We start from the raw sequence: 27,142 nt of genomic DNA, 5'->3' as shown, positions 1-27,142 counted from the left end.
AACAGTGCTTGTACGACGCAATCGCAAGCTCCGACACGGACAAACGGAAGCTAGCGCTCCCATCGCCGCGGTCTTTGGATACCGTGGCCGACAAGCGAAGGATGGACGACGATGTATATGACCTGGCCTACGATTGCTTGAGCCATGACCCGGCTTCGCGACCGACCATCGAGCAGGTCGTAAAGCGGTTGGAGGATTGCCACGAACGTTGGCTGGCGATACACAAACTTAAGGACCCTGTCACCTCGAGTAAGAAAGCATAGTTGGATCTGCTCGACGCCGAACCATTACACTGTATTGTACGATATAATTCTCTTCACGATGCATCCCAAACCCAACGAAACCGTCCAATTGCAAGCCACGTCAAGCACCTACCGTCGGAAACCGGCCCGAAGTCACAACGGTCTTTATATATAATCCCACGGTCAGTTCATTCACTGTCTCACGATCATATCAGCGGCTGTCCTAGCGGAGCTTACTGCATCATGAATTCTATACCGGACACTCGTCATCTATGGCATACACTGCAGCTAGCGCCGGTCCATCGACGTCAGGTCCTACCGATGCTTCACGCACAATAGTTATCGAGGACGCGCAACCTCGGCCAGAGGATGGTGCGCGGGACGCTTCGAGCGTTGACGGCGAGGTCGTCGGCACACTTCGCCTGCGTGCTGCTGGACGACCTGATAGGCCTCGGGTTGCGTGGGCGGAGGAGGTGGTTGACAACGAAGGGATGGGGAAGAAGAAGTCAAAGAGTATGTCCGAGATTGTCTGTGCAGCTCCCCGATGGCCTGACAATATGGTGTTTCTCCAGTATGTTGCATATACCACAAACCAAGGAGGTTTGATGAATCGTCCTCCGAAGAGGACTCATCGGACTCCGACTCGGGTTCAGATGGAGGAGCAAAACCAAGCAACTACCGACGACGACGACGGAATCGGCACCATCATAATCATGACCTCCCCCATGACGAAGACTGCAACCACGGACACCATGGCGGGGACCAGCTGACTCATGGTGGCCCAAGCTCCCAGGCCGTAGTCCACGAACTTGCCGTCGATCCGGAGCCGAATGCATACGAGAGAGGTCCTTCCGCGGGCAAAGGGAAGATGAAGGCTCATGCCGACCACGGTACAACAGCTTCATGCGTTACGTACTGAGCATGAAACTGACAATATTTTCCCCGACAGATTAGCAAGAAATTTGCGTTTCCTTATATGTATCAGTACCATGCAGTCCGCACATGTTGCCGACAGGGCCACGTCGCCCTTCTCGGGGCAGACGACATGAAAGATCTTACAAGTGGAAGGCATCAGCCCAGCGGTTTCGGTAAACATCGATGCCGTCCACCAGTATGCAGTGCCGAGGACTTCGACGACCGACCCACGACGACCTCGTTCGTGACGACGCAGATTTATGAACGGAGCCATATTTTCTGTGTGGATTACGAGGCTGCTTGTACGCAAACGTGGAAGTGCGGGACACATCTAACTGCTGCGTGAGTTGTGCGGTGAACGACTGCCGCTTCTTCATCCTTTCCGGGCATCACGGAGCCAGGAGCTTTAGTCATGGTGTTCATCAGTGATCTCCGTCCATGCCATACGGGCCGCGATTGACACTACAGTAGAATCGACGTCCGGTCGTCAGCGGCAGCGTGCTTTCACTGATGTTGCGCTCATTGTGCATTGATTATATTACCTCAAGGTGCTTACGATGTTCACACAGAGATCTTCGATTGTATCCCAGCGTGGGCACGACACGCCAAGGTGAGCGTCAAATAGCTGGAGACTGAGGACGTTTGTTAGTCAAGCTAATCGGGTTGCAGTCGACGCTTACTACTGCTTTTGTCGCACGATGTGCGGTCTGGCCTCAAAGCGCCGGCGAGGAAGACGCGGTGTTCGACAACGCTGTCCATCGCGTTTTTTGGGAAACATCTGCTCAGCATCCTCTCTATCTGCAATCGTCCTTCGGCACTCATCAGCAAGCTACATGATCAGCCATGCATTTACTGCTCAGCTCCAGACGTCGTCAAGTCAGGAGCTTCACAGAGTGCTACTGAGAAGCCCAGGATCAGCCTCTCTATCAATGATAACGCGTGCTTTGCTGAGAAGCTCGGGAACAGCTCGGATCTCCCACGGATTGCCGGTACAGCGTCCGCCTCGATCTCAACGCAGGAACAGGCCGCCCGTTTGCCTTATAATGCACCTCCTCCCATCCGTAACATTATAGACACCCTCGCCATGTCTTCCAAAGGATCCGCCTCCAAACATCCGCATGTACTGTTGTTTGCTTTGGCCGCCTGGGGTTCGGTGCATCAAATTCACGCTGCGTGTGCAATGCTAACATGCCCTACATAGGACATACGAGGCCCTTGAGCAATCTGGCTTCCAAGATTGCGAAGCTTCGCGGCGTTCATGTCACATTATTCACTTGGGCTTCAGTCGTGGAGAAGGTGCACATCGAGATTTCTCGCAGCTTCGGCGAGAAGGAACAGGAGATTCGCAAGCTCATCAGGTACTATGGCATCCGAACTTCGATTTATGTGCGAATGTTGACTAGCTATAGGGTGGTCGCGCTGCCGGGAGATATGGATACAACCAACTTCCTGGACGTGGACGAATCTTTTCGTCCGGTTTATCACCAACTCGCGAAAGGGGAGCCAGTCACTTGCTCAGTCAAAGGGACTGTATTCGATGCTGTTCTACCTCCTACTGTCGTCATTATAGATGTCAGTCGTTTCACGGAGCTACGACTGCTCGTTTTTCGTCTCCAAGACTGACTCGCGACAGTTCTTCGCTCTACGTCCACTCCGGACCATCCGGGAGCTTAGTCCCGAGCGTATCCCAGTACTTGCGTGGCAGAGTGCTGATCCTGGCCACGTGCTACGGGACTTTGGACCTGTAGAATACGGTGGTATGGGTGATTTGAAGCCTATCGTCCACCGCATCGCCGAAGAACACGGGCTGAGAGTGACAGATGCTACGGCGAAGGTGTCACGCCTTTGTTTGAGTTGTGAACGTCGATCACTGACTCTGTCGTATTCATCAGTATTTCGACGAACTACCAGGAGAAGTTGTGACATTGGGCAAACTTCCGCCTATGTACGATTATGAGAATTTTCCCCAACCAGTACGTTAGGTGCCATACAGTGTAAAGACGGATACTCAAGGAAGGTATCAGATGCCGCTTGAGCTTCTCCAGGTCATGGCAGAGATGCATCACATCGGATACCAGTGAGTTGAAGGCGCTTCTCTCCATCATTGACCATCTCTGCTAACAGCACGTTCGTGTTCGAAGTGCCTTCTTAGAGTGCGATGGGATTGTCCAGACATCGGATCCTTCCTTCGCTCGGGATTCCATCGAAGTTGTAGAGAATTGGATGGCCTCCAGCTCTCCGCCGCGTAAAGTCTACAGCATCGGACCGCAGCTACCTTTTGGTACAGCTGCTGACACGAGGAACGGTGACTTGAAGCAGTCTTCGAAGTCGGAAGAGATCGTCAACTTCCTAGATGCTGCTCTGAAATCTCATGGAGCCAAATCGGTGGTTTACGTGAGTTCGGTTTCATGGCCTGGCGGTCGTAGTCTGAAGGCTCCAACTGATAGATCTCGTTCGGGACCGTTTGGGGTCCCTGGGCACATCCGGAACAGCTATGGGCGATGCTTGACGTCTTCATGGAGACGAAGGTGCCTTTCGTAAGCGCAGTCAATATCGTATCGAGAAAGCAGGTTCCTCAGTGTTGCCCGTAAAAGATCATGAGCCACGCGTCTCCCTTCGCCTCGGTACCAGATGAAGTTCTGAACAAGGTCACGGAATCCGGGCTGGGCGTCATCGCGCACTGGTCTCCGCAACAATATATCCTCTCGCATCCAGTGAGCTACACGATATCCTTAGCTCGTATCACTTTGACAATGCATACGTCAGGCAACTGGATGGTTCGTCACGCATGCCGGGATGAATAGTGCATTGGAAAGTCTCGCTGCTGGTATCCCTATGTCAGCATTATCGACCATTTTTGAGAGGCAGTCAGAACTGACCTTTGATCGATCATAGGATATGCTGGGACTTCGCCGCCGATCAACCTATGATCGCCGCGAACCTCAGTCGCGGTCTCAACGTCGCGTACCACCTTCTCGAGGTACGCAATGGCAGAACCGCCACGAAACCGGCGTACCGCACGGGCAAAGCCCCTGAAGGTTCGATCTCTTCTATCAAAAGGGAGGTAGCAGATGTTGTTGAACAGATGCGGGGGCCGGATGGCGCTACGAAAAGGCAGAATGTGGAGAGGATTTGCGAGGAGCTGGCCGAAAGCATGAAGGAGGGCGGCAATGCGCATCGGTCATTGCTGACTCTATTCGACGATCTAGGATTATAGGTTTACCATCAATACTATGGATCCACATATCGTCATGCTTCGGAAAACACTGGATATATCATTGATCCCGATCCTCACATGCGACATAATACATGTTTAGTAACGGACAATCAATTAGGCAATGAGAAGGCTATTACGAAGTTCTGTGCAACCAGTGCAACGGATATAGAATAAAATATGACTGAAAGTCCGTATAGCTGGGTTTCGCAAGAGCATGATACAAGTAAACTGTACATTCATAAGTGGGGTATACTCTGATGAAAGAAGCAAGGAATCCTGAATCGCGTTACATACAAACAGTCCCTTCTAGTTTAACTCCCTAGATACCCAAACTCCACAGCATCAGCCGCGAACAGACCCGGGCACGATAATCGTCCATAAGAGGTGACAACCTCGCCTGTCCACCAAGGTGCCTCGGCGGAATCGGGCGCATCGGTGACGGCAATCACGTCGCCTGCACTAAACCGAAGTTCGTCCTTCCCATCGATGTCTTGCGTCTCAGCGCCTGCGTAGGGCTTCGTCACTTGCACTGACCACGCACAAAGGGCACCGTCGGCACGGCTACATCGCGAACGAAACTTGAGTCGCATGCTCACCGAAATATTGTATGTTTTGCTCTCCTCTCCACAACCGTTCCTCCCCGGGTCCTAAGCTGCAAATCAACGAAACACGAATCAGAACGAGCGTGCCACCGCTCGTGAGCAAAGCCAAAACAAAATACCAACATCTTTCTTGCACACTGGCAGGGAAAGAATCCGCGTAACCCGGGAATCAGCCAATGCCCCTCCAGCCGCTGTTTGCTATCCTTGCGATCATCGGGGTACTTCTTTATTAACACTGGGGTGCCCTCGGGAACCTCACGATTTGTGACACCGGACCAGTATCTCTTGATTTGCCCTAGGGTTCGAATTTCAAGGTCATTTCAGCACCGGTAAGGGAGCACGCAGAGCGAGAGTATCCCACCTACGAACGGCACCATGTCCCTTTGCAGCTTCGCCCTGGGCGGCCTGGGCAAGACCATAAGGTCAGCGCGAGCAGTGACCAAGTAATCGACAAGGTGACCTACTCGGGATCCCGGAGGACGTTTTCTTTAAAGAGCGCCTTTTGAGCTCCTTTAGGAAAAAGCTGCTGTCCATAACACCAACCATCGGGATACTGATGCTCCACAGCGACGATGTCACCCTTGCCCAGTGGTAGGAGCGCCTCGTCACCATGATACGTGATGATTTTGCGCGCCCGCGCTAGGTCGGCATGCGATGGGCGCTTCGCTCTCACTAACCAAGTGTCAGCTGTGTCCCTGCTCATTAAGGCGCAGACGAGCGTTTTACCATAAAATAGGACGTTCTTGCCGGACATAGTACTTGTATTATCAGAAGGGGGGCGGTCGGGCATATCGCTCTGCCTCACTCTGCGGGACGGTTTGTATGGGCGAGGAGTAATATCGGGCGAGACGGCTTACCTATTTCTGTGGGATGGCCGTTGTCCCGCCTTGTCCAATATTTTTTGCATGGACGGCCGTGTCGCTGGATCCTTCTCCCAGCAGTCATTCAAGTGCACACTCAGGTATGGATCCACGACGCGACGATCGAAAGGCGGCGGTTGACCCTCTTCCAAGAGACCCTTTATTGCATCAATCTTCATACCCGCATACGGGAATCGGCCGGTGTACACTTCCTAGGCATTGGTCTTCATGAGTCACCCTCGGAGGCGGTTCATAAGTGTAAACGTTCGATACCACAATCAGCATCCCCCAAGACCAAACGTCAGCTTTATGAAGTAGTTTCCTCCTCATTGCGCGATGCCGCATAGAGGGATAATACTCCCGCGCTTTTCTCATCGCGTGCAGCTCCCATGCCTGCCATGGCAATGAGCCCTTGGAGAGCGACGACGATGTGACCAAGCCGTTCTGTTCTTTCGCGTATCCGAAGTCACACAGCAGCGCACGGAGTTGGAACGAGCCGGTGCCCGTATGCACGTTGGTGACAAGGACCTAGCAAGACCAGAACATCAAATTTCATGGCCAAGAACCCATGCGATGAGGCAACAACACACGTTAGACGCTTTGACGTCCAGATGCACGGTATCGTTCTTATGAAGGAACGCGAGGCCAAACGCAACGTCGAACACCTGTAGGTCCTCAGCACCGGAACCAACGGCGTACCGGCCGGAAGCACGTCAAACTGACCAGGCCCCTCTTCGTTTGTTCACTCATGTTTGAATTTTTCGTGCAGCAGTCGGCGAGCGTCCCCTCCGGTACGTACGGTGTCACGAGATCGAGTGACCCCTGATTTGGATTGTGGTTGTCGTCGATATATCCGTATATTGGGAGGATATTGGGATGGACCATCTTCATCCAGTTTTCCAGCTCGCGGCGCATACGCTGTGCATGTAACATAACATGTGAAGGCCATCAAACGCGCAGAGTAGATGGTCGACACTCACCCCATAGTCACTATTGTAGGACTGCTTGATCGCCACCGGTATCTTCCCGTTGTATTGGCCGAGGATGACGCGTCCTTGCTGAGTGTATCCCAGAACGACTGTAGGGTCCTGCACGCGATGAAGTCAGCTACGTCCGGAGTGATGTACCGCGTACGCGCCCTTTTGACGCTGCTGCCAAGATTCCGTTGGGCCAGCATCACAGCGTTGTGGTCGCGGCGGGGTATGGTCTCTGATTCGTTGTACCATCTGACCAGTCTACTTGACGCCTATAAACTTTTTCCAATTCCCTCATAGGAACTCCAGGTACAACGAAGCTCAGAGATGTCCGTGTGGGCATGAAACGCTGAGATTTGGTATCCAGGACATTGCACGACGCGACAGCATTTGTCAATTATGTTGGACAGCATCCGTGAGGAAGTCGATGAGCGGAGCTACGTTGTATGGCCGGGAGCTTTGATCTCAACGCGGCGGAAAGGGTTGTGTATCGTGCGTATCGATATGTAACCATGTCGGGCCTTGTTTGCTTGTCATACTGGTGCAGTACAAAGCGCAACGCCGTGAGAAATAGTTTCACCGCGTCGCAGTCTTGACTCTCATGCAAGGCGTCCAGCAGGGAACGGTCGTTTCAATGCTCCATTATCATTATTGAATCTGACCGCACATCCACGCGTAGCGAGAGTGTAGGGCGGAATAGAGATGCAGCGATTTCAACTATCTAAATATTCCGATTCGACTGCATCCCGCTCGAAAGTACCATATGGCCTCTGTTGCGGATGCCTTGGACCTATCAGCTCGCCGGTCCATGGTCCTTCCGCTGGCGCATCGGTGACTGCGATGATATCGCCCACCTTGAAGCGGAGCTCGGTATTCACGTCAATATGACGCGTCTCGCCCTCGAAATCATGGGTCGCTTCCACTACCGAGGGCATATCAGCATCGTGCCATGTTAGTCGAAGTCCGAAGGCTGTCGTACTCACTATAATAAAGCACTCCGTGAGGCAGCCACGTTTTCCGGGGACCAACACTGGACATAGAGCAGAACGAGTGAGAATAATCGACCCTTTGACGAAGAGCGCGTATCTGACATTTTGCGTGCACGATGAGCGGGAAATATCCCAGTGCTATCGGGCTTGAGTTGGCAACCGGTCAGTTTCTCGGTATCGGCGTCACCGTTAGGCTTCCCCGTAATCAGTACAGTATCCCCTTCTTGTACATTGATGTGTCTTCTCGTCGATCGGTACATATATCGCATCGTGGCTATTGCAAGTCGTGCACTCATCAGGTACATGCCTAAAGATTCGACTTGCGGCAAGTATGACCCGTACCTACGAACGGGAGCTGAGTTCTGTGTAACTTTGTTGTCGTCGGACTGCAAAATGCCCACTGTGAGCATATCGAGCAGAAATCATGCGGAGCACCCACTTGGCATCGCACACGTGCACCGCCGTGAAAAGCGGTTTGGGATCTTCCATGCGGGTGAATCGTTGCCCGACAAGCCACCCATCGGGACTGTCCTTGGTTACAGCGATGATATCTCCTGCACAAAAATGCAGCAGGTCGTCTGCTTTGAAATCCAGTCCGCGCCCGAACTTTGCATGCCAACGTCGCTTAGCCCGCGCTACGGGTATGTTAGCTCACCATTCTTTGTCCAGAGACAAGTGACACATGCCATAGAATAAGACTTGTTTGCCATCAGTGGTTTGTTGACGACACGGGCTACGAGGCGAGGATGCGCGGTGTTCTTCCCTACAAGTCTCGTCAGCGAGTGATATCCATGTCCTATGGAGAGCCATACTCCACTGGATCAGGTGCCGGTATCTTGAGTTCGTCTATAACTTCCTGCATGGTTGGTCGTGACAGGACATTTCGCGCCCAGCAGCGCTTCATCGTTACCCTCAACTCCTCCTCCATTCCTTTCTTCTTTACGAACGCTCGACTATAAGACGGCGGGGTGCCGTTCCTCAGTTCCGCGCCCACATCTTCACCTTGTTTATTCGCATATGGATGCATGCCCATAAATACCTCCTGCGAGCCAGTGTTTAGTAAGTGCCTAATATGGATGGATGACGTATGTCGTACCAAAACCGTCATACCCCAGGACCACACATCTGCTTTCTGGAGTAGCTTCCTTTCTGAACGTTTGATCTCGGGAAATCTCTCTGCGAAGGCGCTGGGGGCGGCCAGCTCCCATGCCTTCCAGCGCGTAGAGCCTCCGCTATCAAGCGATGCAGATGTTATCTTGTCTTTCTCCGGATCTTTGGCGAGTCCAAAATCGGAGAGAAGGGCGCGGAGACGAAAGGTGGACCCTGCGCGAACGTTGGTAACAAGGATCTGTGCAGACGTAGTAGAATACCAGCGCTTGACATCCGATAGAACGGACATACATTTGCGGCTTTGACATCCAAATGAACTATGTTGTTGGCATGAAGATATGCGAGGCCTAGCGCGGCATCGAAAATCTGCGAGTGCCGTTATCGATGAGACAGGACCCGACACAGTGCACCGGACATACCAGTCCCTTCCTCGTCTCTGCACTCATGTCCGCATGTGTTCTATAGCAATCCTCCAGGGTGCCTTCAGGTATATATGGCGTGACGATATCCTTTGGAAGGCTCGCGTCATTCTGCAGATAGCCATAGAGCGGTACAACGTTTGGATGTTTGAGCTTCGCCCAATGCTCTAATTCGCGCGTGGGGCGCTTATGGACGGGAAGGGTCAGTGTTGCAAGACGATTAGACTTCACAATACGTGACATACTAGGTGTTCGGATTGCTTTGAGCATTTGACAGCCACCGGAATGTCACCCCAGTACTCAATGTACACCCATCCAAAGGATCCAGATCCAATCACGAACTCCTTCTACATGCTCGGGTCAGTTGATCGCTGCTGTCGTCAGTCACCATATCGAGAGACGTACGTGGACGCTGACTTTCGATGTCAGATTGATAGTCATGGTCAGACGCCTCAATATCTTTTGCTGTGCGGACAGTGGTCTTGATGAAAGTTGGTTCGGCGTGTTGTCCAGATCAGCTCGCTGTAAAGCCTACGGTTACTTCGCGTGGAAAAAGGTAAGGAAAGCTATCGCCGACGCAATCAACCCGCGTTTAAGATGCTGCACCCGCAATGTGAGGTCTCTGGCAGAGCCTTGTCTCTGTAAGGTATCGCGAAGGACCCTCGCAACCAACGCTTTGTCCGGATGGACAGCATTTCGTGCAAGTTGGCAACGGCCAGGAAATTTGCACAGAGGCAAATCCAGACCTCCTGATATAGCAGCATCAGTGAGACCGAAGGTCCGTGTATGTTTCAAACCATGCAGTCCATGGGTTCGAAACCAAACGAAGAAGAGCGTAATGTGCTTCAATGGCTAACGCACTCAAAGCGCTCGACAGCGCGTGGGAATGGTCACTCGTGACGCAACCGAACGATACTTATTTCACTCCCTGGCTCCTTAGCTTCACCTACGCTTGCAGTTTAAGAAGGAGGAAGAAAAAAATCGATTGATCAGGATAAATTCAAAGACCAGCCTGCCTGCACTCTCAGGGAACGACTTCGTTAGTAATACTGCAGCCAAATTTTGAGCCGCACTACCCTAGCCATCGCTTCACAATCGAATCAACGATCCGTGGGCTTGTCGGGAGCGGGCTCGTTGGATATTCTCGCCCGTCATCATCCAAAGGGGTCGGAGATCTGAGGGCTTCTCCTATGGTCTCGAACTCGGATTGATATGGCGAAGGTGCGTCTCGATCTGGTTTACGATAAGTAGTGCTGCTCATACAATGCGCCCAAAGTTGGCATAATGCACTTCACCTGCTGGTGTCATTGAGCTAGAGTAGGTTGCAGTGTCCGATGAGACTGTAATCTCGGCACCGCTTATGGACTCTGCATCGCTCTCTAGATTGCACCAAATGTTAAACTGCGGCAGAGGACTGAAGAAGACGGGCTCACCGTTTTCGGAGTCACGCGTGGATCCGCCTTGAGTGAACCTGGCTTCATCTTCGGGCCGTGAGACATTATCGACGACACGTCCTATATCGGTTCCTGTATCAAGTTATGGTGTAATTCTTTTGGGTAGCGAGATCAGACAACTTGCCCATTGCTGTGGCAGCTTGCCCCAGCGCTCCATCGGGAGGTTGAAGCAGACCTTCACAATCTAAGTATTAAAGTGAGGGATGTCATATTCCGGCGCACCATTAATCACGTCAAGGGGGTTCGAGAGAGCGTTCCCAGAGGAGTCGAGATATGTCTCTCTCTTGTTGTCCCAAGGCGCGGCGAGATCAAATACTGTTGGCGAAGTCCCATCCGGGCCCATAACAACTACGCCCGGCCGATTATTGCCTGCTTCGGCTTCGGTGTGGTTTCCGTGATTTTTTGTCACAGTATGGCGAAGCTTAAGGTCTGTGGGGATTTTAGTAAGAAGAGACCAGAAGAGAGTAGTGACACCGGCCTTCTGAGTGGACGATAGCGACGTCACACTCCGAATAGCGTTTCTTTCGTCTCGCAAAATCCGATGCAGTCTATAAAATCAATCAGCCTCGATATCTCAAAGGCACTGTACACTTGCAAGAAGACGACGCCGGAACTTCTCTGCAGCTTGCCGATATGCCTGGTTTTCATTCCGAGCCGTAGTGATGATCAGATATCGTCGTTTCCAGAGCGGAGCCTTGCGTGCTGCTCTTAATTCTGACTCAAGGGCATCCCGCCGGAGATTCACGCTGGCGATAACTCAGTGCTATCATGTGCGCATAACAAACAGATATCATACTCGTCTAACATGTCCTCCAGACCTCTGAGCGTCTCAGATGGGAGGTGGGCTGTGTAAACCGGTAGCTCTTGAGAGAAGAGATCCATGCATTGTCCGACTGTTTTCTCCGTTTTACAGTAGATGCCCTCGAAGCCCCATGGAGTCAACTTCTTCATAGATTTGATTTGATCAGCATGGACGTCGAGTATAACATCCTTCTGAAGATGAGAGGATGGCGTTGAAGTATGACTCATGTAGGGCAGAGACAGACGAAGGCAGGCGCCAAAGCTCTGCCACGAGGAGCAATATAAGCCGTATCGAGCCAGCTAAAGATAGGTTGGCAATTACTCCTTTTACATTGATTGCGAAGAATCCAGACAATGTTGCAGCGCAAAAAAGTTTTGAAACGTTAAATACACATGCTGTCCGTGGAACAATAGGGTGCGTGACATCTCAGATAAATCACTCGATTACGGCAATTCATAGACGTTGCCTCTCCCGCGCTTTCCGTGGTGTGACTTTGAACGAACACGATTTACTAGTCAGCTTCGAAGTGAGCATTGGCAGTCTTCGGAACTTGCTTCTCATAGTCATCTTGTGAGTTTGATATGTATACATGATGAGGGCTCAACGGGAGGTGCCCTCGTATCAGCATGGTTCGGCTTACAAGTCGCACCATATATTTGCTTCCGCAATCCCACGCTCCGTTGCATTGACAGTTACGTAAAATCAAGAGTTACCAAGTCGCACCATATTTGCTTCTGTGTTCCCACGCGTCAAACGTGCCGCGATTTTGCGTAGACCCTTGTCCTCTCCCTAATGCAAGGACGACGAAGAACGAATGTCGAAGCTGGAGAGCTTTACTCTGGAGAGCTATTTTGGAGAGACAAGTACGAATGGTTGCTCGACTCTGGATATAGACTTCGAGATCGTTACAAGCCGGACTGGGTGCCTTCATGGAGGGGCAAAAGCGACGTCGTCTGGTATAAGCAAGAAGACTCGTTTACTTTCCAGGTCAGGAACACATTGCGCATGATTGGTGGAATGCTGACATACCCCTACAGGACTCCCGTGTCGCAGATGCTGTTCGTGTATCCGATGGCACTCCTGTCGCTCTCAAAAGATTTCGCCCGACCGTGAACCCCCAGGAAGAAGATATCATCATTATGCTCAACAGTGAACCATTTGTTTCCGACCCACGCAATCATTGTGTTCCGATATACGAGATCATGGAAGTCCCCGGAGAGGACTTACGGCTCATTGTCATGCCCTTGCTACGCGAGTACGAGGATCCCAAGTGGGACACCATCGGTGAAGTTGTGAGCTGCATCCAACAGATATTCGAGGCGAGCCCTATTATCCTATGTCACTCTTTCAATGAATTATTGATACAGCTGCCGTTAGGGATTGCGTTTCATGCACATCAATCGCATAGCTCATCGGTGGGTGAAGTTCAATCGCTATCCTTGCGTGAATTACATCATGATTTCGTTCATTCAGGGATTGCACCGTCAACAATATCATGCTCGATCCCAGGGATATGTACCCCGCTTCGTTCCATCCAGCCAGACCCGAGAAATCCGGAGACGGAAAAGCACCAGCCCGTTACTTCACTCGAACGCAGCGTCCATCAAGGTATTACCTCATAGACTTCGGCTTGTCACAGCTGTACCCTCCTGGGGAGCCCGCGATCGCCTTTCCCACCAGGGGAGGCGATAGAACCGTTCCCGAATTCGCCGCCGACTACGATGCCGACTATGACCCTTTCCCTGTCGACGTGTACTACCTTGGCAACTGGGTTCGGGAGTACATCATCAAGGTGAGCATTCAGCGTTACTCTCCGTCGCCGCGGGTCACGCCGTTGCTGATATCGGTTACAGAAGTACCACGGGTTTGAGTTCCTATCAAGCCTCACGGACGATATGACGCTCGTCGACCCGAGCAAACGGCCGACAATGGACCAGGTCATGGAACGACTTGACAAGATTGTGACATCCGCAGGTTCCTGGAAAATGCGTTCTCGGGTCGTAGCTCGCGACGAACACCCCATCATGGGCTTATATCGCGCGATAGGACACTGGAAACGGCGTGTGGTCTTTATCTTCACTCGAACTCCGGCCATCCCGACTCCTCCGCCTATTTCTCCTACCTATGTGCAGCGCAGACCGCTGCCACCAGGCTCGGCGAGCATCACTAAACCTTCTGTTCCAGCAGAAACCGTCCCCGAGGCGGAGCCTAGTGTGCCTCCGCCGGATGCCACATAGCCGACATCGTTGTTTTTGCCATCTGATTTCTGTGCTTTCTTGCTTCGTCGCATGTCTCCTGTCGTTGAATACCGTGAGGCCTCACGAACCGGTTATTCCTGTATTGGAACCGCGCCAGATAATACTACCTACCTACCGTCGTCGGCATATTATGTATCCTGGGTCAACATTGGCGAGAGAAGTCTCCGTTGCCTGCGATGAAGCTCGAGCTGCACCTCGTCGCTATCCGCGGCTCCACTCCGTCAGTAAGTCGGTGGTAAGCTCTGATGTCGGCTCAGATAGTAATGGATAATAGATAGATATGCTTATTTGGAAATAATCAAAGCAAGGGCATGACTATGAGCTTGTAGTCCTCATCCGAAACAGAGAGTATCTCGTAAATGGGAACACAACGGTTATGAGAATCAGATGCTAGGGGGTCGCTTCCGAGCTTGATGATGATGTCCTCTTCCTGGGGGTTCTTGTCTGGGAAGATCCTTTTCAGGGCAACCGGTGTGTTGTCAGACACACGAACGGCGTCCGCGACGCGACTATCCTGAGGAAGTGGTCTAGTAGACTGGCTTGACAGTAGCCTATAACTCTGCCCACCTGGAACGGGTGTGCATCTTCCTGCTCCCAGTACAGCACATCGTCGCCCTTGCCCCTCCATGAAGGCACCCAGTCAGGTTTGAAGCGATCCCGGAGCCTGTAGCCACAGCTGAGCAGTCATTCGTATTTCTCAGCCCATAGGACCTCTACAGGATACAGCTCGCCAGCTTCGACATTGATTTCAGGCAGCATTTGATGGAGCGGGCGAGAGAAGGGACAACAACCGCGTTGCAGAAATTCCAACCCGCTCGGAACCATTTGTTACGTAATAAGGCAAAGCGTAGAAGCAAATTGTCGGTTGCGGAGACGCGATGTATGCGGTTGGAGACTAGCGAAAGTGCGCGACCGGTCGTGCCTCCGTCCGTACATGCGCGGGTGAAGATAATGAGCAGGACCTCGTCGGGGCACCGGTCCATAGATTTCGTGCAGCCGGTGTAACAACGTTGTACGTTGAGACAGTATCATGAGGCGTGACGATATCTTTCGGAAGGCTCGCGTCATTCTGCAGATACCCATAGAACGGTACAAAGTTTGGATGGTTGAGCTTTGTCCAATGCTCTATCTCGCGCGTGTGGCGCTTATGGACGGGAAGGGTCAGTGTTGCAAGACGATCAAACTTCACAATACGTGACTTACTCGGTGTTCGGGTTGTTTCGAACATTTGACAGCCACCGGAATGTCATCCAAGTTCCCGATGTATACCCATCCAAAGGATCCAGACCCAATCACTAAATCTTTCTACATGCTCGTGTCAGTTAACCGCTCAGTCACTAAGTCGAAAGGCGTACGTGGACCCTGACTTTTGATGTTAGATTGATAGCCATGGTCAGATGCCTCGGTATCTCTTGCTTCCAGCACGGTGTTCTGGACGAAAGTCAGTTTGCTATGCGCGTGTCCACAGATTCGAATCAGCTCACTGATCAGTCGACGTTGAAATATGTTCTGGTGGGACATGGCCTGCAACTGCCAGTACTTGAGATTCTTCATCGATAACGTGAGCTGCCAAAGAGTCTGCGGGAGCCTTTGTCCTTGCAAGGAAAGGCGAGGGACCTTCGCGACCAACGCTTTGTTGGGATGGACAGCATTTTGTTTGGGTTGGCAACGATCGGGGAACGTGCACGGAGGCAACTCCAGACTTCCTGATATGGCAGCTTCAATGCGGCCAGAGGTCCGTGCGGACCGGAGCGTGCAGTCCATGGGCATTGGGCACGGAACCAACAAGGGCACCCCTGCAAAGATACGTTTGGACGGCGAACGCCCTCGCGTCAAAGCGCTTGCGTGGGAATAGTTATTACTCGTGACGTAAAATGGACAAACGGCGGAGCTCGTGCGCACTTGTTGCGCTTGCATATCAAATAACAATGACCAGGGGCTCGAAGTAACCAATGTTTTGAAACAAGGGAACACTGGTCATTGCTATGATAACGCAAAACTCCGAGTACTGCTACCCCCATAATCCGAACGTCATGTTCTTGATTGACTCACCCAGACGTGGGCTCGTCGGGCGGCTCGTCGGGAGTAGCATCACCGGGAGCTCCCGCCCGTCATCGTCCAAAGGAGTTGGTGACCGGAGCTCCTCTCCGAGAAGTTCGAACTCTGGTTGATAGGGAGAAGGTGCGTCATGGTCTAATCTAATAGTGAGCGGTCCTGCTCATTCAGAACGTTCGGTCGCAGATCTACTTCACCTGCTGGTGCCAGTGAGCTCGTATAGGTCGCAGTATCCGATAGCGTGATATCAGCGCCGCTTATAGAATCTGCATCGTCTCCTGTATCGCGCCAGATGTCAAACGGCGGCACAGAACCGTAGAATACAGACTCACGGTCCTCAGATTCAAGCGCGGACATATCGTTATGAGATGGATCTCCTCCCGGCGAGGCATCGGCGACGCTACGTCCTCCTTCGGTCTCTATACCAAATATATGGGGCTTATCACCTGATGGTGTGGGCACACAACGTACCCATTTTTGTATCGGACTGCAATAACGCCTCCTCGCGAGCCAAATGCTGACTGCATGCCTGAATGATAGCTTGCAAGGCCTGAGCCTTCACGGAAGTGCTGCCCATGATGTAGCTTACCATTCCTCACCGGTTCTGCTCCGGGCGCGTGCAATAAAGGATTCCCGTTGCAGTCGGTGTACTGCCCTGTTTTGCTGTTGTAAATCGCAGCTAGGTCATATCTCGTCGGCGAAGTCCCATTCGATGGAATGTCAATGTTTTCCTGCCGATCCGAACTTTGAGATGTTTTGTTGCGGTTACGGCTCTCGTGCATCTCTGTGACGATGTGATTGCGTTCCATATCTGTGAGGGATAAGTGACGATAGCGAGAAAAGGATAGTAGCTGTACCTACCTTCTTCATGGACTACAGCAGCAAACACCTCTGCACGGCGGTGTTTGTCCCTTGCTTCGCGCGATGCCGTCTGCCTTACTGATCAGTGTTGATGTTTACCATAACGGCGAGGGCTTACCATCAACACCTCCCGAAACGTTTCTGTGAGCTCACGATATGCGTGGATTTCGTCGCGAGATCTCGTTACAACCAGGATGGGTTTCTTCCAGAATGGCTCCCCAGTGACTTCACGCGCACGTTTTAACTTCGAGACAAGAGAGTCTCGTGCCGTTGATACTCTAGCGACGGCTCAGCTCTGCTGATACGAGTTTGTGAAACATCGCATCCTACCGCAGTTTTGTTTTCTCTAGTGCGTCAAACGTGTCGGCTGAGAGGTGATCCTTGTAGAGCGGTAGCTCCTGTGAAAAGAGGTTCATGCAGTTTTCGGCGGTTTTCTCTGTCTTGATGTAGATGCCTGCGGCGCCCCATGGAGTCAATTTCTTAATAGCATTGACCTGATCATCATAGACATCTAGAATCACATCCCTCTGAGGAGGGGAGGGTATGGAGCCGTTGCTCATCGTGATAGGGGATGGGGACAATCGAGTGACGCCAAAAGGGTGGCCTCACGGGGTAGTAATACGCCGTGGGTCAAAGACGGATTGCTTTCTTTACCACCATAAGGTTAGGTGCGTGAGTGCCAAACAATGTTGCAGCGCGGGTTATGCTGTCCGTCAAATCAATAGATTACGTAGCATGTCACCCCAATCTCGTTGATGTGCCTTTGCCTTCTGGCGTTAGGGTAATCTCATACTCGAGTCACCTACTAGGAGCGGATGCGCAACGAGTCAGCACCGGCCGTTCGTTACGAAAGTAACCCACTGGGGGTGAATGAGCTAGATGAACAAAGTGGCGACAACGCGATCCTGCATGACACGTACAGCCAATCAAACGCAGGTCGTACAGTTGACATGGAAAGTCATTTTATATCGTGACAAGGTGAGGGTGCGCGTAACACAGTACTTAGTCACGCAAGATTTGCTTCCGCATTGACCTGGGACTGTAATACGTAAGATCCCACGATGAGCCCACGTGTCACCATCCGGGTTATTGTTCAACATGCGGTTTCGTGAACCGTTCTTTTCTACCCTCGCGTCCACGTATCTTCCCCCTATGGAAGGCAGAACAATCAATGTTGAAGCCGGAGACCTGTACCCTGGAGAGCCTTTTTGGCGCGACAAATACGAATGGTTGCTCAGCTGTGGTTACAAGCTACGAGATCGGTACAAACCCGACTGGGTGCCTTCATGGAGGGGCAAGAGCGACGTTTACTATTATGACCAGGAGGACTCATTCCCATTCCTGGTTAGCAATCAGTCCTACCCTACCTTGGGATTATGCTGACATCTGAATGCAGGATACTCGCGCTGCGGACGCTGTTCGTGTTTCCGATGGCACTCCCGTTGCCTTGAAGCGCGTATACCCAGACGTGAATCCGCATGAAGAAGCTGTTATCATCAAGCTCGGGAGTGAGCCACTTGCCTCTGACTCTCGCAACCATTGTGTTCCGATATACGAGATACTGGATGTTCCCGGCGAGAATTACCGGTTAATAGTCATGCCTCTGCTTCGCAAATACGCAAACCCCGAGTTCGATACCATCGGTGAAGTCGTAAGCTGTATTCAACAGATCTTCGAGGCATGTTGGTTATTCCCCCCCCCCCCTTCATACAAGCAGCTCATGTCGGACGTGTTGTCACCAGGGATTGCATTTCATGCATGCTCATCGTATTGCTCATCGGTGAGTACGCTTCATTTGTTGTTGCTTCACACTAAAGTACATAACTCATGTATTCACAAAGAGATTGCACTGCCAATAACATTATGCTCGATCCGAGGAACATGTATCCCGACGGATTCCATCCGGCGGAACCCTCGAAAGCCAAAGACCTGAAAGAACCTGCTCAGTATTTTACTCGAACTCAGCGTCCATCGAAGTATTACCTCATAGACTTTGGCTTATCAATGCTGTTTCCTCCCGAAGGGCCCGCCACAGCCATCCCTACTATGGGAGGAGACAGGTCCGTTCCCGAGTTCGCCGCAGACTACGATGCCCCGTACGACCCTTTCCCTGTCGACGTGTATTACCTCGGCAACTGGGTTAGGAAGTATATCATCCAGGTTGGCATTATGTTCTCCGTCGTTTTGACTCTTCGTGCTGCTTATGCGAGATATAGAAATACCACGGATTCGAGTTCTTGTCAGGTCTCATGGACGACATGACGGTTGACGACCCGAGCAAACGACCGACGATGGAACAGGTCATGGAGCGGCTTGACAAGATTATTAAATCCGCATGGTCCTGGAAACTGCGTTCGCGGGTCGCTGCTCGAGACGAACATCCCATCCTGGGCTTGTATCGCGCTATAGGCCACTGGAAACGGCGCGTGGTCTTCATCTATACCCGAACTCCGGCCATCCCGACACCATCGCCTATCCCTCCTACACACGTGCAGCGTAGATCAGCGGCCCCGGCGAGCACCAGTCAACCCTCTGTTCCAGCAGAACCCGACCCCCAGGCAGAGATCATTACGCCTCCGCCGGATGCCACGTAGCCGATATTGTTGAATTTCCCACCTGCTTTCTGTGCTTTCTTGCTTTGGCGCTTACTATACCACTCACTCGAATGCCGTCGTCGGATACCCTCATCTGGAAATCACCGTGCCCTGGGTCATCATTGTGCGAGAAGATTCCACCCGACGGCCTGGAACGTAATGCCGACGTAGAGCTGCAACTCGTCGCTATCCGCGGTCCCAAAACGTCAGCCACCTAAGATCCGATACTGGCGATGCCGTTGTGATAGTGAGCACTAGATAGCAACATCTACAACCCTACGCTGCGTTGTCCACGAATCTCTCAATTTCAAGTATGATAGTGAACTGTTTGCGGTTACAACTTCGCCTTTCCACGGGGCATCTGGAGGCGCTTCGGTGACGTCGCCCGTCTCAAACCAGCGAAGTTGTCTTGCATGCGGGAAGGCTCTATTCTTGCGAAGTTCGTGCCGGGGGTCGTACGACGCATGGTATCATCAACATCACTGGCTACCCGCAGACACGCACCGTCAGCAACCCAGTGCCGACGCTCTGAATCTCGGGTGTCGGAGAGATTAGTTCTCTAGAACAGAATATGCTACGATGATTCTATGCTACATTCACTGTTTCTGAAAGTCGAAGATCACAGTGCAGATGTTGGTCAGTAGTGCTCATTATATTAGGAACTCCGCTTCTACCGCTTCTCGCATGAACGAGCCTGATGGTCGCGTGTGAGAACCTTGTCGGGTTACCACCTCGCCTTTCCAAGGGGCATCTGGAGGCGCGTCGATAACCGCAATCACGTCGTCTGGCTCAAACCAGAGGTTCGTTTTTGCATCGTGTGGATGCATATTCCGCCCATCGAAATCGTGCCATACTGTCACTGTCGCGAGGAGTTAACCCAAGCATCTCGCATAAGGGATACCTCCGCTTACTGTAGTACAAAATCCCTTCCGGTAATTCTGTTGTCCTCGGTCCCAGACTGACGAGGGCATCCAGAAGCACGTCAGCACAAGTCTTTTCGGTACAACAAGAGCCACGAGTACGCACATTTTCTTCGCGTAATGCACGGGAAAGAGGCCGCTCTCTGCCGGTTGCAGCAGGGAGCCGATCATCTTTTCCGCATTGGTTCCGTCCTTTTCCATGTCTTTACTGGGGTAGCATCCGATCGAAACCGTGGTTCCTTTGGGAAATGTTGTACCCAGACGGTCCTTGTACCAGCTCTTCAAGTGGGCTAAATCGGCCATGACACTTGTCAGTGGGCGACGTGTGATTTGGCAGTCAAGGATACGTACAGACAAACGGTAATGGTTCCTTACTCAGTTTGCTCGTGGGCGGTCTGACAGCCGTTCGCATCAGTCTGAAAATGAGGCAGCACGATAGATGACCTACTGGGGATCGCGCAGCCTGTCCGGCTTACAAAGGTGCCTCCATCCCAGGAGTGTAAAGCGTTGTCCTCGGAACCATCCATCACGAGACTCGTGCGTTACGGCGATGATATCTTCCTTCTTCAGTTGTAGCAGCTCGTCCGGTTCGTACGCCTGGATCAACCGCAGCCGATCCGTGCTGGCCCATGCCGATAACTTCGCGCGAGCTCAGGAGATGTCAACGATTAGCCGAACCCGTTCGTGAAATCGTCTTACCATAAAACAATACCCGGTTGCCTCTGCTATCAAACTGATCCGAGGGGGTTCGCAGCTCAGACGTATCTTGCTCCACCCTGAGACGCGGTGAGCAGGATGTGCATGGTCTGATACACTTCGACAGGCTTACGGAGCAGCAGGACGGACCTCCGCCTTGTCAAGGATGGCCTGCATCGATTGTCGACATACAGGATTGAGCTCCCAGGATTCTCGCATCAGGCGCACAAGCATGGAATCCATCCCCTCATTCGTCAGTTCGGCGACATTGTAAGACGGGGTCTTTCCCTTCTTGAGGTAATCCATGACATTGTCTTCCGGGACGTCGTGGTACGGTTGCTTGCCCTCGGCGAAGTCTCGTTCGATGGAATGTCAATGTTTCCAGGCTGATTCGAACTTTGGGATGTTTCGTTGCGGTTGCGGCTCTCGTGCATCTCTGTGACGATGTGATTGCGTTCCATATCTGTGAGAAATAAGTGATAATAACAAGAAAAGGATAGTAGCTATCCCTGCCTTCTTCACGGACTACAGCAGCAAACACCTCTGCTCGGCGGTGTTGGTCCCTTGCTTCGCGCGATGCCGTCTGCCTTATTAATCAGCGTCGATCTTCACCACGAGCATGAAGGCTCACCATCAGTAGCTCCCGAAATGTTTCCGTGAGCTCATGGTGCACTCTGACTTCGTCGCGAGGTTTTGTTATAATCAAGATGGGTTTCTTCCAGAATGGCTGTCCCTTAGCTTGGCGCGCGTTTTTCAGATTCGATAAAAGGGAGCTCCGTGCCGTTGACACTCTAGCAACGGCTCAGTTCTGCCTGTACAAGTCTATACAATGTAGATACCTTACTGTAGCCGTGCGGTTTCCAAGGTTTTGAAGGAATCGACTGGGAGGTGGTCCTTGTAAATAGGTAACTCTTGCGAGAAGAGGTTCATGCAGTTTTCGGCGGTTCTCTCCGTCTTGACGTAGATGCCTTCGAAGCCCCATGGGGTCATTTTCTTGATAGCTTCGACCTGATCAACGTAGACATCGAGGATCACGTCCTTCTGAGGAAGGGAGGACATGGGGATGTTGCTTATGATAAGGATGAAGACGACCCAGTGACGCCGCGAGGGTGCTCTCACGAGCAGTAATGAGGGTCATACTGAGCAATCCAAAGATGGGTTGCTTGACTATCATAAGGTTAGGTGTGTAAGTGTCAAACAATGTTCCAGCGCGGAAAGGTCACGGAGCAGGTTATGCTGTCCTTCGAACTATGTGATGTTTCACGCCAACGTCGCTCATTTACCTTTTCCCTTTGGCGTGAAAGTCTGTCTCGAGTCCTCGCGCATGTGAACCGAGTCATCAGCACCGGACATTGACTACGCCAAAGCAGATCACTGAACAATTCAACAAATCAGATACTTGACCATGGTGGTTGAACATGTATAAGTGTCGTACGTGAACGGGCGGTTAAATTGGAACATCGGTTACAGTCGTGACAAGATCCAAGTCACACTGTTTAGCCACGCGAGTTTGCTTCCGCACTGACACGGTAATATCCCACGACGAGCCACGTGCAGACGTCCGGGCTGTTCAACATGCCTTTTCGTGTTCCCTTACCTTTGCGTTCCCTGCTTTCTCCCCTATGGATGGTGGAACAGTCAATGTCGAGGCCGGCGACCTGTTCCCTGGAGAGACCTACTGGCGCGATAAATACGAATGGTTGCACAGCTGCGGGTATAAGCTTCGAGATCGCTACAAGCCCGATTGGGTGCCTTCATGGAGGGACAAGAGCGACGTGTACTATCATGACCAGGAGGACTCATACCCAATCCTGGTTAGCAGACAGCCCTACGCCACCCCATGAGTACCGACATAGAACTGCAGGATACTCGCGCCGCAGACGCCATCCGTGTTGCCGATGGAACCCCTGTTGCTCTGAAGCGTATATATCCCGACGTGAATTCGTATGAAGAACCTGTTATCATCAAGCTCGGTAGTGACCTACTCAACTCTGATCCTCATAATCACTGCGTTCCGATATACGAAATTCTGGATGTTCCCGGCGAGAATCACCGGCTCATAGTCATGCCGTTGCTTCGCAAATATGCGAACCCCGAGTTTGACACCATTGGTGAAGTAGTAAGCTGCATTCAACAGATTTTCGAGGCATGTTGGCTATTCTCCGTTCATTCCATCAGTTCATAATGAACCTATCGTCATTAGGGATTGCATTTCATGCACACCCACCGCATTGCTCACCGGTGAGTTAGAACATCGCCACTCGTCGAAAGATATGACGAATACATCCCTACAGAGATTGCACCGCCAACAATATCATGCTCGATCCCAGGGATATGTATCCCGATGGATTCCATCCGGCGAAGCCCTCGAAAGCTAAAGACCTGAAAGGAGCTGCTCATTACTATACTCGAACCCAGCGTCCATCACGGTACTACCTCATAGATTTCGGCTTGTCGATGCTCTTCCCTCCTGAAGGGCCCCGGACCGCCATCCCTACCATGGGCGGAGACCGATCCGTTCCTGAGTTTACCACCGATTATGATGCGATATACGATCCTTTCCCTGTGGACGTATACTACCTCGGCAACTGGGTCCGGAAGTACATCATTGAGGTTAGCATCAGCTCCTTCGTTGCTTTGATGATTCGTGCTACTGATACGAAACGCAGAAATACCATGGTTTCGACTTCCTATCAGACCTTATGAACGATATGATGGTTGTCGACCCGAGCAAACGACCGACGATGGACGATGTCATGGATCGGCTTGATAAAATCGTGAAATCCACCGGTTCATGGAGACTGCGCTCACGGGTTGCGGCTCGCGACGAACATTCAATCATGGGCTTGTATCGCGCTATAGGACACTGGAAACGGCGTGTGATCTTCATTGTTATGCGCACCCCGGCCATCCCTACCCCGGCGCCTGGTCCTCCTACATATATGCAACGTAGAGCACCGCCAGAGGGCTCGTCAAGCACGAGGAAATCATCTGTGCCAGCAGAACCTGCCTCCGAGACGGAGGCCAGTGCGCATCCGCCTGTTACCACATAGCCGAGATTGTTGATTCAACCACCTGCTTTCTGTGCTTTCTTGCTTCGTCGCATGCTGTGTTCCTCACCGGCATACTGTTGTCGGATACCATCGTCTGGAAATCATTATGTCCTGGGTCAGCATCGCGCAAGAGGGCTCCATCGCAGAACACCTGACGTGGAGCTGCGGCTCGTCGCTGTTCGCTGCTCCACGTTGTCAGTGAACTCGGTGCTAAGATCTGATGCCGGCGGTGTCGGCTGGATAGTAATGAGCAATATGTATATACTGTATGTTACATATCACAACCCTACGCTACATTATTGGTCATGAAGATCCTAAGTTTCAAGCATTGCACCCGGGCCATCGGTTCGCCAAACATTCTACTTCCACCGAATCCGGCTGGGAGCGAAAGGGGGCCGACGGCGTGCGTACGCGTGCGGCCGGATACCACTCAGTCGATATCATCGATTTTACCACCTCTTTCTTCGTTTACGCTTTTGTTCCTCAGTTATATGTTGTCCTCGGATAGCACCACTTGGAGGTAGTCGCCAAATACCCTTCGTTGGATCTAGTCATTTCTTGAGTCGTGGTATGTTCGATCATGGTTGATGACGACTCGTTATTCGCAGCAATTGCTGTTATGCTACATAGGAAAGATGTACTGAAATCTACCAGATTCTACGCTACATCGCTTCTCCTTAAGAGGAAATATCGACAGTGTACGCGTGACGTCTGAGTGCTCAGCGCTCAGCTTGCTAGATACTCCACCTCTACCGCTTGAGGCAAAAACGTGCCTGACAGTCGCGTACGAGAAGTCTTTGGGGTCACGACCTCGCCTTCCCATGGGGCCTCCGGAGGCGCATCGGTGACCGCGATCACGTCGTTGGTCTCGAACCACAGATTCACCTTCGCATCGTGCGAAAGCATGTTCCGACCATCGAAATCGCACCATACAGTCACTAGTCGTGCGGAGTTAGTCCAAACGTCTCGTAAATGGCGAAGACCTCCACGTACTATAGTACAGGACCCCGGCCGGCAAATCGATCGCCCTCGGCCCAAGACTGACGAGGCAGACGAAACAGTACGTCAGTACGGTTGACCTCGACGAAATCAGCCAAAACGACGAGCACGTACATCCTTTTCGCGTGGTGGACGGGGAAGAGGCCGCTTTCTGCAGGCTCAAGTACTGAACCCGGCATCTTGTCTCGATCAATTGGGTCTTTCGGGTTACGAGCAGGGCCACCAATCATCACGGCCGTGGTTCCTTCGCGATGAATCTTTCCTGTACGGTCCTTGTACCAGCCGTTCAGGTGAGCTAGATTTGAGCATACAGCTCATCAGTTGGCTATATATGAAGATACAGAAGAAATACCTACCGACGAACGGGAATGGCTCCTTGTGCAACTTGGTTTTGGGCGGCCTGAGAACACTCGATATCAGCGTATAAATGAGAAAGTATGAGCAGGCCTTTACTTTGGCTCTCGGAGGCCCTCAGGCGGACAGAGATACTTCCATTTCACAAATTTGAAACGCTGTCCGCGGAACCAGCCATCGGGGGACTCGTGTGTTACAGCAATCAGATCGTCTTGCTTCAATTTCAACAGCTCGTCCGGTTCGTGTGCTTCAATCAATCGAAGCCTGTCTGTGCTAGCCCACGCGGGGACCTTTGCGCGAGCTGGGGAGGTGTCAGAGGGGAGCCGCGTTCACACGTGAAAGTGTTTTACCATAAAACAATATCCGGTTCCCTCTGCTATCAAGCTGATCCGAGGGAGTTCGGGGCTCGGACGTATCCTGCTCCACCCTGAGCCACGGTCAGAAGGATGTACGTTAGGAGAGATATGGACAGGCTCACGAGGCGGGAGACGGGACCTTCGCCTCATCAAGGATGGCTTGCATCGATTTCCGGGCCACGGGATTGAGCTCCCAGGATTCCCGCATCAGGCGCATGAGCACCGAGTCCATCCCCTTGGCGGTAAGCTCGGCGACTTTGAATGATGGCGTCTTGCCCCTTCTGAGATTGTCGACGACCTCATCTTCTGGTACGTTGTGATACGGTTGCTTGCCCGTGTATACTTCCTGCGCTCCGTGATTTCATCATCATGTTACTATAAAGAACACGCGCATCGCCGTACCAGGACTGTCATACCCCATGACCACACGTCCGCTTTGGGTAGCTGCTGCGAACGGAATTGAGACTTCTCCCAGTCCTTACACTTCAGCTTCTGAGAGACTGCGCTCGGTGCAACGATTTCCCATGCCTGCCAGGGTAACGAGCCTCTACCGATGGATGAGCTGTTGTAGTTCTTCAGGATAAAATCTTTAGCGTATCCAAAGTCGCAGAGGAGCCCGCGGAGCTTGAACGAAGACCCTCCCGTGTTCACGTGAGTGACGAGAATCTGCGAAAACCTAAGTAGCGTACAAAGAAGAAGAAGGGGCGTACGAGTCACGCACGTTAGAAGCCTTGACGTCGAGGTGAACTAAGGTTTTCTTATGAAGGTATGCAAGACCAAGTGCGGCATCGAATATCTAAAACCGCTACTGTTCATCCCGAGTTATCCAGATCATGGAATTTCTTACCAAGCTCCTCTTTGTGTCGGAACTGAGATCGTGCGTCCTGCAGCATTCTTGGAGTGTACCCTCAGGTACATACGGAGACACAGGTTCAAGTGGTCGATCAGTCCTAGGCTTCAGATATCCGCAAAACGGCAGGATGTTGGGGTGGATCATCTTCGCCCAGGTTTTAACTTCCCTCTCAAAACGCTGCGACCGAAGTACGTTGTTACCATGGACAGAAAACGTGGTGAATTCGGGACTCACCTCGGTGTCGTTTACCCTCGCTTGCTTGATGGCCATCGGGATAACTTTGTTGCCGATATAATGTCCATACTTAACTTCTCCGTACGAACCAGAACCGAGGGAAATTTGCTCGTCATGGACCTCCCGAAGTTTGACATTCTTGGTGATATCCCATAGATCGGGCTGTCTCATTGAAACGAGTATGTGTCAGATCTGTGGAGTCTGGACGTGAGGTTGCTCGCAACATCCGGTATTTCAACGCCCGCCTACAGGGCGTTAAACATGACAATGCAGTCCCCGATCGCTGATGAAGCATGAGAACCTGGTAACCACGTTGCAGGTGCAT

At 51.9% G+C, this 27,142-nt stretch overlaps 11 protein-coding genes across 11 annotated transcripts; 5 read left to right on the top strand and 6 right to left on the bottom strand.

Moving 5' to 3' along the window:
* Positions 1 to 507: 507 nt before the first annotated feature.
* PUNSTDRAFT_54508 (uncharacterized protein) lies at positions 508 to 1,486 on the top strand. The gene is made up of 3 exons (XM_007386660.1): positions 508 to 755; positions 815 to 1,132; positions 1,192 to 1,486. The coding sequence occupies exons 1-3, from the start codon at positions 515 to 517 to the stop codon at positions 1,194 to 1,196; spliced, it is 564 nt and encodes a 187-aa protein (XP_007386722.1). The 5' UTR covers positions 508 to 514; the 3' UTR covers positions 1,197 to 1,486.
* A 755-nt stretch (positions 1,487 to 2,241) lies between these two features.
* Positions 2,242 to 4,497, top strand: PUNSTDRAFT_145546 (UDP-Glycosyltransferase/glycogen phosphorylase; the record flags this gene model as incomplete). Its single annotated transcript, XM_007386659.1, has 11 exons — positions 2,242 to 2,305; positions 2,359 to 2,515; positions 2,567 to 2,729; positions 2,791 to 2,991; positions 3,050 to 3,130; positions 3,182 to 3,234; positions 3,299 to 3,551; positions 3,605 to 3,694; positions 3,752 to 3,871; positions 3,924 to 3,994; positions 4,053 to 4,497. 11 exons carry the CDS (start codon positions 2,242 to 2,244, stop codon positions 4,372 to 4,374), a joined length of 1,575 nt encoding a protein of 524 aa, XP_007386721.1. The 3' UTR covers positions 4,375 to 4,497.
* Positions 4,498 to 7,523: 3,026 nt separating this feature from the next.
* PUNSTDRAFT_115555 (kinase-like protein) lies at positions 7,524 to 9,769 on the bottom strand (the record flags this gene model as incomplete). The annotated part of the gene is made up of 11 exons (XM_007386658.1): positions 7,524 to 7,732; positions 7,794 to 7,840; positions 7,902 to 8,073; positions 8,142 to 8,185; positions 8,239 to 8,434; positions 8,486 to 8,562; positions 8,612 to 8,841; positions 8,896 to 9,147; positions 9,201 to 9,275; positions 9,329 to 9,481; positions 9,734 to 9,769. The coding sequence occupies 11 exons, from the start codon at positions 9,767 to 9,769 to the stop codon at positions 7,524 to 7,526; spliced, it is 1,491 nt and encodes a 496-aa protein (XP_007386720.1).
* A 528-nt stretch (positions 9,770 to 10,297) lies between these two features.
* On the bottom strand, positions 10,298 to 11,824 carry PUNSTDRAFT_122089 (uncharacterized protein). Its single transcript, XM_007386657.1, has 8 exons — positions 11,579 to 11,824; positions 11,378 to 11,528; positions 11,261 to 11,330; positions 11,005 to 11,211; positions 10,907 to 10,957; positions 10,762 to 10,854; positions 10,624 to 10,707; positions 10,298 to 10,561 (listed from the first exon to the last, which is right to left on the bottom strand). Exons 1-8 carry the CDS (start codon positions 11,809 to 11,811, stop codon positions 10,401 to 10,403), a joined length of 1,050 nt encoding a protein of 349 aa, XP_007386719.1. The 5' UTR covers positions 11,812 to 11,824; the 3' UTR covers positions 10,298 to 10,400.
* A 552-nt stretch (positions 11,825 to 12,376) lies between these two features.
* Positions 12,377 to 13,946, top strand: PUNSTDRAFT_127605 (uncharacterized protein; the record flags this gene model as incomplete). The annotated part of the gene is made up of 5 exons (XM_007386656.1): positions 12,377 to 12,571; positions 12,622 to 12,903; positions 12,962 to 12,999; positions 13,058 to 13,376; positions 13,438 to 13,946. The coding sequence occupies 5 exons, from the start codon at positions 12,377 to 12,379 to the stop codon at positions 13,819 to 13,821; spliced, it is 1,218 nt and encodes a 405-aa protein (XP_007386718.1). The 3' UTR covers positions 13,822 to 13,946.
* A 329-nt stretch (positions 13,947 to 14,275) lies between these two features.
* On the bottom strand, positions 14,276 to 15,517 carry PUNSTDRAFT_122087 (uncharacterized protein). The gene is made up of 5 exons (XM_007386655.1): positions 15,327 to 15,517; positions 15,198 to 15,273; positions 15,046 to 15,147; positions 14,410 to 14,986; positions 14,276 to 14,356 (listed from the first exon to the last, which is right to left on the bottom strand). Exons 2-4 carry the CDS (start codon positions 15,231 to 15,233, stop codon positions 14,738 to 14,740), a joined length of 387 nt encoding a protein of 128 aa, XP_007386717.1. The 5' UTR covers positions 15,234 to 15,273; positions 15,327 to 15,517; the 3' UTR covers positions 14,276 to 14,356; positions 14,410 to 14,737.
* A 637-nt stretch (positions 15,518 to 16,154) lies between these two features.
* PUNSTDRAFT_115551 (uncharacterized protein) lies at positions 16,155 to 17,318 on the bottom strand (the record flags this gene model as incomplete). Its single annotated transcript, XM_007386654.1, has 7 exons — positions 16,155 to 16,175; positions 16,230 to 16,314; positions 16,362 to 16,437; positions 16,487 to 16,708; positions 16,759 to 16,828; positions 16,877 to 17,036; positions 17,089 to 17,318. The coding sequence occupies 7 exons, from the start codon at positions 17,316 to 17,318 to the stop codon at positions 16,155 to 16,157; spliced, it is 864 nt and encodes a 287-aa protein (XP_007386716.1).
* A 592-nt stretch (positions 17,319 to 17,910) lies between these two features.
* Positions 17,911 to 19,352, top strand: PUNSTDRAFT_73300 (uncharacterized protein; the record flags this gene model as incomplete). Its single annotated transcript, XM_007386653.1, has 5 exons — positions 17,911 to 18,102; positions 18,155 to 18,444; positions 18,476 to 18,538; positions 18,600 to 18,939; positions 18,975 to 19,352. The coding sequence occupies 5 exons, from the start codon at positions 17,911 to 17,913 to the stop codon at positions 19,350 to 19,352; spliced, it is 1,263 nt and encodes a 420-aa protein (XP_007386715.1).
* Positions 19,353 to 20,002: 650 nt separating this feature from the next.
* Positions 20,003 to 22,027, bottom strand: PUNSTDRAFT_145541 (uncharacterized protein; the record flags this gene model as incomplete). The annotated part of the gene is made up of 12 exons (XM_007386652.1): positions 20,003 to 20,211; positions 20,264 to 20,310; positions 20,379 to 20,562; positions 20,624 to 20,667; positions 20,721 to 20,922; positions 20,972 to 21,048; positions 21,102 to 21,139; positions 21,197 to 21,324; positions 21,366 to 21,431; positions 21,491 to 21,551; positions 21,600 to 21,759; positions 21,813 to 22,027. The coding sequence occupies 12 exons, from the start codon at positions 22,025 to 22,027 to the stop codon at positions 20,003 to 20,005; spliced, it is 1,431 nt and encodes a 476-aa protein (XP_007386714.1).
* A 563-nt stretch (positions 22,028 to 22,590) lies between these two features.
* Positions 22,591 to 24,021, top strand: PUNSTDRAFT_145540 (kinase-like protein; the record flags this gene model as incomplete). Its single annotated transcript, XM_007386651.1, has 5 exons — positions 22,591 to 22,782; positions 22,833 to 23,114; positions 23,172 to 23,209; positions 23,263 to 23,581; positions 23,638 to 24,021. 5 exons carry the CDS (start codon positions 22,591 to 22,593, stop codon positions 24,019 to 24,021), a joined length of 1,215 nt encoding a protein of 404 aa, XP_007386713.1.
* Positions 24,022 to 24,605: 584 nt separating this feature from the next.
* Positions 24,606 to 26,988, bottom strand: PUNSTDRAFT_127602 (kinase-like protein; the record flags this gene model as incomplete). Its single annotated transcript, XM_007386650.1, has 11 exons — positions 24,606 to 24,959; positions 25,015 to 25,061; positions 25,135 to 25,315; positions 25,377 to 25,420; positions 25,474 to 25,675; positions 25,725 to 25,801; positions 25,853 to 26,076; positions 26,133 to 26,396; positions 26,452 to 26,526; positions 26,578 to 26,760; positions 26,818 to 26,988. 11 exons carry the CDS (start codon positions 26,986 to 26,988, stop codon positions 24,748 to 24,750), a joined length of 1,680 nt encoding a protein of 559 aa, XP_007386712.1. The 3' UTR covers positions 24,606 to 24,747.
* Positions 26,989 to 27,142: the final 154 nt, after the last annotated feature.

Source organism: Punctularia strigosozonata (assembly GCF_000264995.1).
Source record: "Punctularia strigosozonata HHB-11173 SS5 unplaced genomic scaffold PUNSTscaffold_11, whole genome shotgun sequence".
In the NCBI taxonomy this organism is placed as follows: Eukaryota; Fungi; Basidiomycota; class Agaricomycetes; order Corticiales; family Punctulariaceae; genus Punctularia; species Punctularia strigosozonata.
Note: the sequence above shows the minus strand (reverse complement) of the source record. Positions and strands in the feature narration are given on the sequence as shown.

Coding starts and splice junctions, on each gene's coding strand:
- PUNSTDRAFT_122089 (XM_007386657.1), bottom strand. CDS start 11,811: ATGAGTCATACTTCAACGCCATCCTCTCATCTTCAGAAGGATGTTATA. Junction 11,212..11,260: donor CGCTATCGTCCACTCAGAAG/GCCGGTGTCACT, acceptor AAATCCCCACAG/ACCTTAAGCTTCGCCATACT. Junction 10,708..10,761: donor CACGCGTGACTCCGAAAACG/GTGAGCCCGTCT, acceptor GGTGCAATCTAG/AGAGCGATGCAGAGTCCATA.
- PUNSTDRAFT_54508 (XM_007386660.1), top strand. CDS start 515: ATGGCATACACTGCAGCTAGCGCCGGTCCATCGACGTCAGGTCCTACC. Junction 756..814: donor GGGGAAGAAGAAGTCAAAGA/GTATGTCCGAGA, acceptor GTGTTTCTCCAG/TATGTTGCATATACCACAAA.
- PUNSTDRAFT_122087 (XM_007386655.1), bottom strand. CDS start 15,233: ATGGCTATCAATCTAACATCAAAAGTCAGGGTCCAC. Junction 15,148..15,197: donor CATCAAAAGTCAGGGTCCAC/GTACGCCTTTCG, acceptor ACGAGCATGTAG/AAAGATTTAGTGATTGGGTC. Junction 14,987..15,045: donor CGAAACAACCCGAACACCGA/GTAAGTCACGTA, acceptor CCCGTCCATAAG/CGCCACACGCGCGAGATAGA.